The sequence below is a fragment of the Habropoda laboriosa genome, unplaced genomic scaffold (genome assembly GCF_001263275.1).
Source record: "Habropoda laboriosa isolate 0110345459 unplaced genomic scaffold, ASM126327v1 scaffold411, whole genome shotgun sequence".
NCBI lineage: Eukaryota > Metazoa > Arthropoda > Insecta > Hymenoptera > Apidae > Habropoda > Habropoda laboriosa.
The window spans coordinates 117,497-133,771 of record NW_017100519.1 but is presented as its reverse complement, the minus strand read 5'-3'; the positions used below and the strand labels follow the sequence as shown (position 1 = coordinate 133,771).

Below are 16,275 nucleotides of genomic sequence, written 5' to 3'. Positions count from 1 at the left end.
TTGCCAGTCTGACATTTCGGCGTCTGACCTCCTAATTCTTGGTGCAGGAGAGACGAGGCATCCTGGTTCGTCGACCAGCAGTTCGATATAGAAAAAAAATGACCAGAGATTAATATATTCCGTTCCCTTTGCGTTTCAAAATTACACGAAATGAACTGTATTAACGCGTTTCACGTTTCGGTAACCTAAAAGTAGGTACGTCTTTTCCATGTCATCGCCTAAGCTTGCTCAACCAAATGAATTTTATTAGACACTGTCGTAATAATTTTGCAAACGTTTCCAGTTCGGTAGCAAAATGTCAGTGCCGAATACAATTGCTCATTGTAACTAATTATATAACTCTTTTGCAAGTGTGGAATACTTGTATAGTGACCTGTTTGAAGTGACTGTAACAGGCTCGTTGAAAGTGTAGCGAGTCATTGCAGGTGTATAATTAAGGTACGAAAAAACCACAGATCAAATTTTGAAAAATCTTAAAACCTTGTCTTGTCAAAATTGAGATTGTCAGTACTTCGTAACACAGGTACACTCTTTTCTCTACACATACTGTACCATATGTTTTCGACTATTAAAAATATTTAAAAAAGAGAATTAAAATTAAGATATCTAGTATTTTTTCGGTTATGACAATTCTTTGTCGAGGTACGATTTCAAAGCGAAACACAGAGATTTTACTATTAAACGAGATCCCAGGAAACGCGTTAATTTTAATTAAAAAAAAAAGAAAAAGAAAATGGTCTTGAAGATCAATTGGAGCGGGAAGTAGAACGTTAATTTAAAAAGCCCGGAACAAAGTAAAAGTCCTAAGAGTGACCTAACGCTTTTGCTACGGTACTTATCAGAGCAGCGGCCTCTCCCACGCGGCCGAACTTAATGAATGAATGAATGAATTACGTCACAGCCGGAGATGCACTTATACGTACAACGGCGGAGTGTTCCCGCGCAAAAATAGGCGCCCACTTGCTCCCGAGGGAAAGGCATAATTATAGACGCCTCTCGGCGAAAGAGAGCCCCAACCCGCCGCGAGGAGGAGGCGGAGAAGGTGGGGGAGAGGCGAGGAACGTGACAACGAGGAAAAGAGAAAGAGAGCGGGAAAACGGTCGGCTACAAGCTTATACTTACGTAGAATGTTAACCAATACCTTAGAGAGATGCCAAACCCACCTGCGTACAAAGCCCGATATCGCGAAGCTGAGAATTGTTTCGCAATAACACGCCGAGGACCGTTACACGCGTGTTGTTCACGGTGAAACTGCGTTTGAAAATTATCAGAATGCAATCCACGTCGGTCAAACACACGGTCGGATAAAGTTTATTTCAATCGTAGGAAACCGGCCCCCCCGATTGATCCACGTTTTCCTCCCTTTCCTACGTTGGAAGAGAGTAGTACGACTAAAATGAGCACACACGAGGCATCGGTGTAGGCGATACACGGTATCGGATCTCTCAGATTGGTCGCGAACGTAACGACGAGGAGTTGAGGAACACCGCTGGTAACTGGCGCGAACCGATTCAGACCGTGAAGAGGAGGAAAATGGTCAAAGTGAAAATGATACCGCGAATTTCGTTTGGTGGCCGCGCGCCACCAACTTTCTTCGACCGTGTGTGTCTGTCTGGCTGGGTTGGCGCTTTCGCCGATTCGCTGAAAACGAAACTCGCGTTGGGGTCCGACCCGGTGGTGGTCGGTCGCCAGGTAGAAGTAGCGTGCTTCGCGTATGTATCTATCTCCGGTGCACACATGCTGCACCCACTGAATTCCAGAATCCAGCGAGCCCATCGATAGCGGCGAAACGACGACGACGCGTACATTTTTATGAGCGTCATAGCCGGGCCCTCTCTGTGTCCTCATCCTCTTTTCTCTTTCTCGCTCGCGTTCCACACCGTGCCACCGCGATTTTCCTGGAACCTCTAACCAGGGAGGGGAATTTGCATGGGGAACCGAACAAAGTCCGGAGAGCTCCTCGCCGTCGTCGTCCTACCATCGATGGAAAAGGAGAGGCTCGGGCGGGGTTGTGTGTGCGAATACCACGAAAAAGAAAGGTCCAGACGTAAGACGAGCCGGCGTCTCTTCGTTGAATGTGTCCGGGGATCACAGGATCGTACCAATATGCCCTGACACCTCGTTACAATGAAGAAACTCGAGAGGATCGGCAGGAAACACGGTAACCCGCCGTGGGGGGAAAGTTACACCCGATCGGGCGACACTACCGTTCAATTTCATGTTACGAATTAGAAAAAATACTCGCGTCGTGTTACTGAGAAGCGTTTTATAAATGCGGAATATACAACGAGATACCTTCTTCTTTCTCTCCCCCTTCCTCTCTCTCTTATCCAGGCTGGATATCAAATTTGAAATTTCATCGTTTGAAATACTATGCAAATTTAACGATCGAAGAGAAACTCCGTTGGTCAATTAAAATATCAACCGTACGGCAGATTCAGGGGACGAAAAAGAAGAAAAAAGAAGAGGTATCGCTGCCGCATATTTTACTTTTCGTCGCTTCAGACGTAAAAGTAGGACTCTTGGTGTGACCTTCGTGTGCCGTGGTATTACAGAGTCGATGAAGATTCTTAATAGGCCTGATAGACCACTCCTACGATTTCTAGGCACGACGTTTCCGCGGTAAAATACACGGTTTGCGACCGGAGTCGAGCTAGCTAGCTTCCGAGAATCGATTGGCCGCGCGTATTCTCCGGTGAGAAAATTGATTTTTCAAAGTGTGTGCAACGCGGGAGTTTCGCCGGTATGATTAATCCATTGGAAGCGTTGCTTCGATAGAGTCAACGAGGCACAACAACTTCGAGGAATCTCCCGGCGATTGCACTTTCCGTAACGAGAATCCCTCTCTTTTTCCTCGATCTGTCCGGGTTTTGCAATTGAGGTTTACGCGGTATTTATCGATGTTTACGTAATTAACGGCGCTAAGCAGCTGCAGTTGGCGCCGCACTTAAGTCACACAAGTGTAGATAACATCGTCCGATCAAAGAGTGCAACGAATACACGGGGGGAAAGAGAAAGAAAAATGAAGTGCGATACGGATGTTCCCGTCGTGCTGTCACATGTTCTCGGTCGCGCGAGCGGGATAGACGACGGCCTTTGACGATGAAATTGCGTCAAGAACGCAAAGAATACTTTGTGTATACATTATGCAAATATTCGTATTGCCAGCACGATATTTTATGACTCTAAATACGTGCTAACAGCGTGGCACGCGGAAGATAATTCCTCGGTGTAACTGTGCGGTAAGCGCGATCTCTCGGTATTATTTAAACAAAATTTTTCTGTTCAAACGACATTCGTAGATACGCATTGCATACTAGAAGTGAATCACTGTGATAGATAAAGATTCTAAGAAAATACCTTGCAAAATAGAAAAAGAAAAAACAAATGTTTATATGCTGAACATTTTTTTTTTTTTTTTACAAAAATTCAATTTAAAAAACGAAATATAAAAATTCCTGCGGAAAACGACCAAAAAATTCGAGTATCACTTGTTTAATTCGCTTCGAGTGAATGAAAAGCAAAATTACTATTTTAGACGAAAAGTGAAAATCTACGTGTCGTCGGTTATGATAAAATGATACGGATCGATGAAATCGAAAATCGATATTGGATTGGAAGGAGAGATGCCGAGGGGGCACGGTGCCCGCGTAACACGCTACTGGAGTATCCCTCACCGCGGCCAACGCGACTGCGGCGCGAATGGCAAAAAGGCTTAACCGCATTCCGGCGACCATTTAAACCACCGCCGCGGCGGGGTCCCACGCTTGACCGCAAGCAGCGACCGGCCGGCCGGCCGGCTATCGATTGACGTCACTTGGTACCGCGTGACCTTCGAGTTCCCGCGCGATTAACTGCGCATGCTCCGACGATCCTGCTCCGCCGGGTGTACACCTGCACACACGCTCTCGTGCATCCGCGAGTGCGTCAGGTAAAATGCAACGTTGAACGAACCGAAAGTTATTCGTTTTCCCCTTTCGTCGATTTCAGGTCGTTTCACCATTTTTCCGTCATTTTCTATACGTTGTTCCTTTTTTTTTTTTTTGCAAATGTACCTACCTACTCTGCTTTTTACCGGTGGACAAAGAGAAAGAGAGAGAGAGAAGAGACGAGTTAAAGCAGCCACTTGAGGGGATTCTGGACGTTGTGTAGGAAAAGGTAGTTGTATGTAAGCTGGCCGGCAGTAAATGACCGGTCAGATACCGCCGACGTCACGCAGCGTGGCGCAGCCCCCTAGTTCGCAACGTACCGCTTGCATGAAAAAGATGCGCGCATGCGTTGCCCGTCATGCTTCTCCGGTGCAGCAACCCTGACTTTTACCTTGTCTCTCCCGCCGGGAATTGCTCAATTTAAAGCACGCGCTCCGCGATTGAGCAAAATCGTCTATAGCCACCACCACCACCGTCTAGCCTATTCTTCGTTGAATAAGAATGGTTCTTTTGCCGATCGTGAATTCCAAACGACCCGGAGCAAACGAACACGACGACGATAAACCTTTGTATTATCTACGTCACAGAGGCAGCAATCGGGTGAATAAAGAGAAAAAAAAGAGGTGAAGAAATGATTTCTTATCGGCATTGTTGCCTCATATCGCGTTAATGAGAAAAAGTGCAAAGTGAAAAAAATAATCTCGTGAACTTTCAAACGAATCGAATATATATGGAAGTGAGAAGGGAGAGAGAGGCCAGTGGTGCAGAGGTCCCCGGCAGATAATCAAAAATGGGTGCTTTCTCGTTGGAAACGAGGCCAAGCCTCGTAATCTTAGGTTACGCAAAAGTGAGAGCTGATTATACCACTCCCAGAGACACGAATGTCCCGTCGTTTTTAGAAGTTTTCGCGGTTTTTAGAAGTTTTAATTTTGTCGTATGCTAATCCCAGAGAAGTCGGACGAGAATCGATGATATCTTTTTTATTTCTCTTCGATCGTACGATAATGGGCACACACTCGTTAGTGTCTCTTCTGAAAGCGGCGTTAAGTAATCATTAATAGCGTTTAACGAAGTCACGCCGTGCACCGGTTTCTCGTCGTTTCACTGACCTGTCTGGCCGCGGTCAAAAGTAGCCATTTGCAAGTCGTGGCCCTGGCAATTACCAATTACGAACGGTGACACGACAACACGAAGGCCGAATCTACGGTGTGTCCGGTCGCACGGTGCTGTCTTCTTGATCCATTAAGCTCTGAGCCGATCAGGAAACGACGTACAACAGTGCTGTCCATGAGAAGGGTTCCTTTTACCGTGTAGACCCTTATTACCTGCAGTAGTACCAAGAAGAGCTCATCGAACTAACGAACTGCAAGCAAATTACCATTCTTTTCTGCAGATTTTTCGAATCGACGTCAGGAAGAAATATGGAGGAGGTCGAAGTCTGTTGCGAAATACTTCGATGGTCAGCACTGTGTACAACTTTCGTAAAAATCCAAACTATAGACGTTCTCGCTCGGGAATTGTCTGGTTTCTTCGTCGCTCGTGTGTTCCATCGTTCGTTTCGTTTCGTTCACTCGGGAAATTCAATCGCGTCGATCAAACGTTACAGTCAATTACTCGGTCTCCCGATTTAGTCGGTCTTTACAAATCACGTCCGCGATTGTGCTAAGTAAACGCAACGGGGCTTCCTTCGGTCAGTATTGACAGTTAAGTCATTCGTAATTAAAGACGAGAATACACCTTTGTACGATTCTTGACTTGGCCAATGGAAGCGGCATATTCTACCATAAATATGCACAGAATTTCAGAAAAAAAGAGTAAGAAAGATACGTTAAAAATTCTTCAATTCTAACGTTCCTTTCTTGGATAGCGGATGGCCGGGTCAAATATGACCCGGTACTGGAATCCACGAAACCACTGACTAGGCATTCTATTGTTCAAAATAATACAAACAAGTCAAAACTAACGTCCGGGTCACTGGTGACCCTGCATCAGTCATTCGAAGTTTAACACGTTTTGCTCAAGGGGCCAAAATATCGTCTCGTTATCGTCGTTATGATGTTGGAAATTTTCAGTTGACGATATTCATTTTATTCGAGGTCCTCCGGTGACCGATGACCACCGTGGTCCCATCGAAAAACCAACCAAACAAGTGAAATTGCAACGAAGTCGTCGATTCAGAAGACGATCCCTGAAAAATGAAACTAACCTCGAAAACACCGGAAAAGGACGCGAAAAGTTGTCCTATAATAGCGTTCGAAATGTCAGAATGCATCGAGCGCGCATCGTAAGCATGACGCAGAGGAATAGCGAGGAGAGCACCAATACACGCGGGGTGTGTGTGCTATAGTTCGATTTGATGTGCAATCAGAAGAAAAGGGGCGGTGCGCCGGTTAAGCGTCGGGTCACGTGCGCGCGCGTTAAGTGTCGGCGCACACGTGCACGCGGCGATTGCAAGCGGCATTCACGTGTGTGCGGCGCGGTCGTTGCGCGACTCTTTCCTCGTCATGCTCTCCTATCATACGAGCCACGTACACCAAGCTGTCCAGAGCGTCGCCGCGCCGGTGCGAGCATGTACGTGCGCATTCTCTGTATCTATAGAGCGACGTCTTTGGATGTCGCCATGTGGCGCAACGTATTTTCAGGTGGCAAACGGCACAATTTTCGCCGACGAAAACCACGCTGCCGCTGCAGCACTACTCGCCGGTATATACGGGGGATCCAAACGAATTATGCGAGTCGCGCCAAACCGTTCTAACCTAACCTAACTATCTCACTCTCTCTCTCTCTCTCTCTCTCTCGGAATCACCTATAGTTAGACCAAGCGGACAAGGCACGTGACGGAACGACGTCTCCACTGGGCTACGAGGAGGAAGCTATACGTGACGAGCCCTGAAAACCGACCGCTGGAAACCTAATCGCGAGGAGCTGCCACACAGACCAGACAATCCGAATGACCACTCGAGGAATTCGCGCGTCGCGCCTGCATTTTTCTGCGCGCGCACCCACCGCTACTTCGCGAAACACCGCCTCGTGAGTGTGATTCTACTTACGCGCACACGTTTGGTGTTTTTGCATCTGTGTGTCAAATACCGATGCTATAAAACGCAATCGTGTGTGTACGAGTATGCACCATTTGTTCGTATTCGTGTAGTGAATAGCGAATGTCGTTTTCCTTTATGAGAGAAAGATCTATAGGATTTTTTGAATGTATCAGAGATCAATTACATTTGGTAAACTTCAGACTTACGAATTGAAACGAAATTAATTTTTAATACCGACATAACTGTTTTTGTCGCACCTTGACCAGGATCTGTGTCTGACTCGTTACTACAAGGGGAGAAGGTAACCCTTTGACAGTCTGATAAAATTACGAATTACGGTAAAAAAATTTATATTTCACCGGTGTTTTTTGAATCTTTAAAACAAGGGATACACAACCCTACGTCATAGTTGTGACAATTATATCTCGTCCCTTTTTAACTTTCTTCCTAAGAGTCTCTCTTGAGTTAAGGAGTTAAGTATTTGACGATTAAAAGTGAAGGCAGCACTTTTTACTGAACAATGTTCACTTGGTCTGTAAGTTGAACTAACACCATTTTGTCCACTTTCCGAACTTTCTCCAGAAAGCTCGAAGATTAATAAATCATCTCGTTTACGAATTAACAACGAATCAAATCGTACGAAAACTCGTTCGTTCGTTCAAGCCACACGAGCTTGAAAGACATAAAGAACATAAATAAGACGTATTGATATATGAGAATGTATGGGGGAGAAAGCAAATATTCGTTAACGCATACACGGGGCTAACGTAATGCGTCTGATTAGAACGGTAATTCAGCACTGTTGCGTAGATTTCGTTTTATCAAATGGGTCAGCTAAATTTATCGTAAACGGCTAGAAAACTGCTTTTGTTGCTGAATATTGCTTCGTTTGTAATTCAATCTATATAACACAGAAGGTGTGCTGCGTAATCTTCAATATGGTAATACATTTATTAGGTATTTAAGCAACAACTGAACCATCTTGCTATTTAGGGTATTAGATATGCAACGTGACTCTAAGTAGAGCTGATCTCCTAAATACTTTTTTTTTTTAATACGACACGCTATAAATACAGTTATTAATATCTCGTTCCTCGCGCGTGAAACAGAATACAGTCACACTTTTTTATTCTACTACCATCATTTTTTTATTTTTATACAAAAGAAAAACAAAACAATTCATCCGTTGGCGTAATATTCTAAATGCAAGATTTATCAACGATAATCACGCGACAAAATGAAGCAACCAAGTCGTCGCTCTTTCGTCCGATAGCGATCATCCTCGTCATTGAGAGCAAATGATCGTCGTCGCGTACACGGCAATTAAATTACACTTGCATTCAGTGTTTAGTGTATGTTCTCGCGTGTAACCTTCGCCGCTATAAAAGTGAACACGAACGGCGAAGGAGTGTGTATATCTCGTTCTCGAAGCGGTTCATAGTATATTGGAATATATCGGTTGTAAACTATTCTCGCAAGGATTCGCGATGCACAACTACTACACCGACGAGGGATTCTCGTGTGCAGGAGAGGAGCTTCGATTGTTTTCTTTATCGGTTCGAACCACACACGCTTCGTACACATTGTACACTTTTCCGCGGGGAAACCACCGCGACGCGTGTGTGCTTGAAAAATGACACCCTTTTTGGAACAAAAACGTCTCTGTCCGGCAGCAACGACGGATTACCTTGACAATGCAAAAATTGTGCAGCGCGAAACGACAAAAGGATCCCCCCCCCTGTCCTTGTACCTGTACGCTAAACGAAAAGGAGAAATAAAAACGAGAGGTGCAAGAGAGAGAGAGAGAGAGAGATGAAAAATTCGTCTTCGAGAGTGCACACACTAGTGTGCAACCAAATTGCTTGCACAAACACGAAACATTGTTATGTGATACACACCGAGCGTTCAGGTTTTTCGGGATACAGAGAGAGAGAGAAAGCAGCACCGGTTGAAATTCTCACGGGTTTCTCTCTCTCTCCCTTTTCTGCTTGCAGAACAGAAGAGCGAAAGAAAGAAGTTGGTTGTCGAGCTTGGGGACGTTAGCGTTACCGACCTCCGAACTCGCTCGAAAACGAGTTTCTTTTCTCGATTGTGTCGCATTCACGGTTGCTGCCGCGGCGAATGACGAATAACCGAGACCACGATTAGCATACTCATGCGGGTATGCCGAATTCGGCGAACTGCACTCTTCTCCCGAAGTGCCGTGCCGTCAATTGCACTCGATTAAGAGGATCCTTAGTTCGACCTTGCTGCCTCCGTTAGGAGGGCACAAAAGAACCAGATGAATAAACTAGTTGATCCTTTGGCGGATGCGTAAGATAAAACGTGTATCCCGACACACAGAGGAAAATACAGCGTTTAAATTTCATAGTAAATCGGTACACCATGTTTAACCTATGAAAATAAAATAATCGCAACCGAACCGTGTGAACTGTACTTGAATCGCTCGAGGAAATAAGCAACTGCGTCGAGGGTGTATGCGGTTAATTAAATTTGATTGTAAAATTAGACGTGACTTTCTTTTTGTGCTCTTGTTGACGTGCGATGACGTGGATGGCGAAAGAAAGTAAGATCGCTGAAATATATAAGAATAAAATAGTGACTCACCGGAATCGGAGGGTGTCTGCACGCCAAGGTGTTCTAGGTTCTTGCCGATCGGCTGATTCAGGTGATAGCAATGGTCACTGAGGGTGTTCCTGATATTGGTTTCCCTGTGCACTTGACACTGACTCTCGTCGTCCTCTTTCCTCCTGTCGTGGAACCTGACCAGCTGACCGGTGACCTCGCTCACTGGAGCAGCCTTCGGTGTCGTCCCGTCTGACATGCACTCGGACAGTTTCTCGTGTATATTGATCTGATCGTGTCTGAAGAACGGACCCTCGTCCTCTGTTTCTGTGTCGGAACTGGAACTTTGCGGTGTTTCCGGCCTTGTGGAATCGCCGTCGCTCTCCAAATTTTTTGCACGACACTGTTGTTGCTGGGCCTGTTGCTGGTTGGTAGGCATCAAGCTCCCTGTTTGAGCGACACTGGCTTTAGATATCAGAACACTTCGACCGGCTGGTACCTTTTTATGGATCTGCGAGTCCTTCTTCGCGGGTAACGTCCTGTTATGTTCTTTGCTGATGCACAGGCCTGCCCACATACAGTCGTGATGACGTATCTCGCGGGACGCCAGGCAGGTCATCTTGTCGTAAAGCAGGTCCGGTAGGACGCCGTCGTCGAAGGTGCGCTCGTGATACATTTCCGAGTGGGCGTCCACTCGGTCCAGCGGGAAGTCTAGGTCGAACTTCTTCCATATGTCGTCGGACACCACTGTCGCGGTGTCCAGGGGCTCGTCCAACAGGCCCAGATCAGAGCAACCCCAAACTGGCACCGGCATATCGCCTGAAGGGATACCAACCACACTGTATTTCTCTTTTTTTTTTCTTTTTTTTTTTTTTTTTAGAAATTGATTATCTCACTTTCAACACGTTCGCTACCACGGTTTTGCCCGAGCATCGTTCCCTATCCTTTCAATTATTTCGATTCACGTTGTTAACACATTGTTGACGGGAAATGCGAATTCGCGCCCTTTGTTGCTAAACTGTTAGCGGTCATCGTCCGTTTTTCAACTGCTTAGCATCGTCTACACCTCTATTATCGAATGAATTATTTTTGAAAAACTACACATGTCAAATGGTGTCATTTCATGGTGCACCGTCAGCAATGTGTTAATATCTATATTTTTATCAGTTTCACACGGATTCCTCTACTTGTACACACCTGATTAAATACTCAAACTGTGCATTTCGTATGACGTATTTACAATACCGTTCTATCGTGGGAATTGGTGAGTCACACGTAAGTAGCGAACGTGTTAACGTAAATATTGGTACAACGAAATATAGACGAACTGATTCGAACCGAACACGAAGTGACGAAAATACCTACTATTAGAAGAGAAAAATGGAAAGGGAGATGTAAGAGTGTATTATTACTCGGATCGAAAGAGAAAAGTTGAAAGTACATACGTTTCTCTACGTTACTACACGATTTTAAACGAATTTCGATCCCCTCCGTCAATCATCCAGCTAATCGTCCCATGCAGAAGGATCCATTTCTCCTTCTCCGCGCACAGTTACGTGTTGCTTCACCGTGAAGCACCGTATACTAACCGTTCGGTATTGCACCGCGTGTTGTAACACGCATTATCACGGGAATCAGCGAAACGAATACAGTTAATGCTATGAAAATATGAACAGAGGTCGTAACTGGCGCGCGTGTACGTATTAAAAATAGACGTCCTTCGCTGCCGACGTATCACTTCGCGCGCTTTTTTGCCGCGCCTCTGTAAAAAGCGACGCCGCTAAACCGCGCGACAAAATCAGTATCGGCGAATGCACAAAAAGAAAACCAGGAAGAATATGTACCACTTCTAACGTGTACCTACACGTCTTACGAGAAATACACCGACGAATTGCGAGAAAATCCGTCCCGAAGACGGTGAAGCGAGCATCTTGAAGCCAGGCCCACGGCGCTCGATGGGGGTGACTCGCCCCCTTTGGGTGTTTCTTTGGGCCTGTTCGCGCAGGGGTGGACAGGGATCTCACTCTTCACGAGACCCTTGAAGCACAATTTTTGCTTCATATAACTCTTGTGTAACATGTACTATTGTAAAAACCGTAGACACGTTCAATGAATTTCACGCCCACCCTACTCCGAGTCAGAGTACTTTCTGGCAGAATCCTTGTTGTTTGACATATGCAAACTGCATATCCAGAGTCGATAAGCGTTGTATAGAAGCAACTTTGGAAGGCGAAAAAAGAAATAAATAGAATCGATAACGACGAATCGAGAATTCATTGGAAACAAGGTGCGTCGACCTTCGAATAAATCACGACCAGCCACACGAAACACGTCCCTAGACAACGCAACCTTTTTCTTTTTTTTTCCTTTTCTCCCTCGTCGAGCGACAGACCGTTACGCGTCTTTCTTTCTATGCAACGAACCACGGACACAACGGGTCATGGTGCATTTTAACCACCTGGTGTTACGTGAGACCCTTAAAGCTGAGAGTCTGCGTGAGAGAGAATTGGGCGAGTTATCTGTTTGACAGCAGTTTCAAGAATTTTTAGTGACAGACGCTAGAGAACTTGGAGAGTGGAAATGTAGCCTGGAGAGCTTCTCGCGCGAGTTTTAGTCTGGAAAGGATTCTATAGGAAAATTTTTACACTTAGACACTAGAAAACTCGCCGAGAGTAGAAATGTACCCCTGAGAGCTTCTCTCGCGAGTTTTACTCTCTAAAGGACACTGGATCCCAATTTTTTTACTGCTTGAAGCTTTCAAAGAATCTGAAAAAATTCTAGAGAACCTATCAAACCCATAGAAAGATAGAAAGATAGAAAATAGAAATTCGTTTGGAAGAAACACCTGAATAAAATTTTCACTCGGGTCACTAAAGACCCAAATTGCCTACGAGAGTTTCTTACGGCAGCTCCTCTCGAGAGTATCCATCTCTCCGCCAGCACTGTCGATAAATAAATTTGCCTCTCGAGAGTAACTCGCGATAGTTCCACTCTCAGACGTGTTACCCGTACCTCGAGATCTAGCACGAGACCTCGTATAAGCAACGAATATCGACAGCACAATCGCGATTCAGTTATTGCCAACTAACCGTCTGAATGCAAATAGGATAGAGCAGCAGTGTTACATACTGGGAAGACCCGAGTTTGTATCCGTGATACAGAGAAAAATCAATTCCTTCGCGAGATGACGCATCACTTTGCACGACGACGCGCGTAACACACTGGCATATGATTCGATCTCTTCGTGATCACTTCTAACCAGTGTGATCGTTGAATGCTCGTTGAGAGAGCAAAGAAGAAATAGAGGTGCAGAGGTGGCCTGTGGAACGCCGTATGCATCGAAAAGTCACATGGGATAACGCGCGATATGGGTGGTTCGAATACAGTGACTCAGGCAGGTTCAACGAAATTCAACCGGCTATATCGGTTTTGCGGATCTGTAACACACCGACTCAGAGAAAACGGACAGCAGGCTAACGCAAACATTACATCCGCTGCTCGGGCTCGATTAGGCCCACCTCGATAACAACTCGCGAGTGTTCGCGATCTTCGTTTCTTCCACGCGACGCCATTAATTGTGTTACGTAAACGACGATTATCGCGGGAACATTTTAGCGGGAACGGAACGTCTGTTTGTTTATACCTTCCTCACAGGAAAACATGAAATTCGAGTGAAGGAAAAACCGGGGAATAACAATGGTATTAAGTGGTACTATAACTGTGAACACACTCGAGAGATAGACTGTTCGAAATTAGGAATTAAAGGGGAACGAGTTAAATTGTCCAGATGACGTTTTATTTGAATAATTTAAACGGAATAGAACACACTTGGAACGAGAACTGAAATTCACTTTGTAGATTGTTATGTTCGTGCGAGTGCCATGTGATCGAATATCGCAAGCGTGACGTTAAAAGTGTGAAATTAAAACAAAGAGACACGAGCAAGTGGAATTTGTGCGCATCTGTTCCAGTTCGACAAGGAAGACAGTTCTACACGAGGTATTTTCGCGAAGGAGTGTACAAGGGCTGGAATAGTGATTTCATCGAAAATCCAAAGTACAATGTATCGGTGTTAATATTTTGACAAGCGCTCGAGCGAAGACGTTCCGATGGCGAGCGAGTCGTTTTACGTGAGATTCTTATCGGAAACTGCCGCCGCTAGGAGGGCCAGAAAAATAAGCAACAAGAAGAGAAAAAGAGAACGAGAGGAAGAGGGGACAGCGAGAAAGAAAGAGAGGGAGAGAGAGAGACCGTGGCCTTTGTGACTCAGTTGCCCGTGAAAAAACGTGCACCGTTGAAAAACAATGACACATTATCCGTTTCTCCTTGCCCCTACTACTTTACCGCTGAATCGAACAAAAGAGTCGGTAGGGGAAATCACCTTCCTAGAACGACCTTGAGAGCAAAAGAAAGCACTGGTTGTGTATTGCTTCGTGTTACTCGTCGTTATACCAGAAAAACAAAAAAAAAAAAATACAGAGGAAAGGGACAGAAAAAAACGGGATAAACTTTCGTTAAACCGTTCTCGAACGGTCGGCACGCGCAAAAAAAAGCGTTCCTCGTCGAGTAGTAAACAGAGAGACAGAGAAAGAGAGAGAGAGAGAGGTAGCCGCGTGCCGAGTGTGTTTTCAGAAGAAACGTCGGGTATAATTTCTTGCGTGAATTCCATCGAACCGTCTGTCGTTGTGTGTTTCTCCCTCTTTTAGTAGAGCCAACGAACGAAGAATCATCGAGACAGCTCTTCTTTTTCCGGCCACACGAATAGGTAAATCACTTGCATCGCGTTTGTTATTAACAATTCACACTATCACGGGGTGACACTTCACCAACTACTAAAAAAACAACTTAATTTCACTTGGTTCGACGCACGGTAGGGACGACATTGTACAGTATTCCCCGGATCAATGTAACATCCGTATCCCCACTTTTCTCTTGGTCAGAAAATAATCTTTATCTCCTTCCCTCTCAGATTCCTCTGCTCAAGTGGCGCTCGTAACATTGCGTTCGAAAACGCGATGACAAGTTCCCTTATCCCGGTTTAGTGTAACTTCTTGATTCCGAACGCCGTTACACTGATCCGGGGAACACTGTATATACCGTGAGCACACAGATGCTTGATTTCGCGCACCGTTTATTATATTCGTATGTTACGGTGAATTGGACATTGACGAGAGAGGGAGAGCGGGAGAGAGACCGCGACTGCTTTCGTTTAGACAGACTTTCGAAAATCTATATGTACATGAACACACATATGACTATATACATGTATAAAACACATTCCATGGCCACGAGACGACGATCGATGGATCGAACTTTTCTGCCTACGAACTCGCCGAGAGAAACAGAGAAACCGGTCCACGAGCAGCAGCTTTATAGGTGGCCGGTGTGTGTGCTCGCTAACTTCCGTCGAACATTATCGTTCAAGCGTGTAACGAGCTGACAGCTTTCCTACCGCACTCTAATTAACGATGGCTTTCTTCGTTGGGACGAAAGAAGTTTGGAACACAGGCAAAAGCGAAATGAAAAATGACGGTCCTGTTTCGTATTTAATTGTGCGAGGGCGACACCATTCGAGGGAAGCGTTCGAGAGTTTCGTGAAAACCAGAGAGAAGCACGCACGTCAGATCGCGCGATGTGTTGCACGACGTTGCGATAGAAAGTGCAATATATCGGTTAGCGTGCCTATCACCGCTTGACATATTTTCGCGTATATTGATCCCGATGGGACGCGACGTGTGTTACTTTAACCGTACGAATACTGCCGCTTATGAGAGTTCACGCCCGATGGTAAAATAATTTTCGAAATGTCAAGCATCGTGGTGGTTACACGTCGAGTTTCAAGTTGATTTCTAATAAAACGCGGGACGTGTATCTGTAGCTGACGTTAAAATATTTCACTGTGTTTAATTTCCAAGTGCACGGATACTACGGGTAAATAAAATGACAATTATTTTCGAATAATTTTCATATGTTGAAATCGTATTTTCTATACTTTTTCCAATTATTGAGAATTAACGACGAAAATCGGGAATCGCGCGTGAAAAAACGAACAGCCAGAATTTTGGCGGCAAAACGAAAGTCGAGAGTACATGCTGTAGAGGTTAGGTATTGAGTATATCGAGGCCTATTTTTAGACAATAGGGTATAAATTCGAGCGAACCGGCTGACTGCCAAAGAAGAAATTCATAACTTTTAATACAAAGTATTCAAGGAAATTCATATTTTGCGAACCGAACTGCTTTATCGACATTTATACGGGAATTCTACGTTCCATCCGAAAAAAGCGTTAGGCGAATCTTTGGAGGCACGCCGAATGTGATTCGTCAGAATTTTCCATCGCGCATGTTACATCGCGCTCGACAATACGAATATATATATATATGTTATATGTATACATATATATGTTTACAAGTCTATTAGCGTCCATTTGTCTTGCAAATTCTCGTATTTCTCATTGAAAATTCGCCTCGAGTCGGTTGCAAGTGGCGCGTTCGCGTGGAACTGTCAAAATGGAAAGACGAAATTCACAGAAAGCCGTTCTATCGTTTACACGAACGTTCTCAATCGCGTCTACATACGTCACAATATATCTGTCACTTCGAATTCGGCACAAGAATCAAAGCCACGAACCGGAGGACGGAAAAAAAAGAAACAGAGAAGAAAAGAACGATGAAAAAAATTAGATGCACTGTACAAACCTGTAGGCCACTTCGCGTTGTAACCCAAAAGAAAGATAGTAT

At 45.0% G+C, this 16,275-nt stretch overlaps 1 protein-coding gene across 1 annotated transcript in view; it reads right to left on the bottom strand.

Annotated features, from left to right (window-relative positions):
- The window catches only part of LOC108576523 (transcriptional regulator Myc-B-like), a 26,611-nt gene extending 10,336 nt beyond the window's left edge, over window positions 1-16,275 (bottom strand). Inside the window, exons 1-2 of the mRNA XM_017939534.1 lie at window positions 16,234-16,275; window positions 9,578-10,354 (exon numbers count right to left, since the gene is read on the bottom strand). Coding sequence (XP_017795023.1) covers window positions 9,578-10,349 — 772 coding nt within the window. The 5' untranslated portion in view covers window positions 10,350-10,354; window positions 16,234-16,275. The remainder of the gene's footprint in view (window positions 1-9,577; window positions 10,355-16,233) is intronic.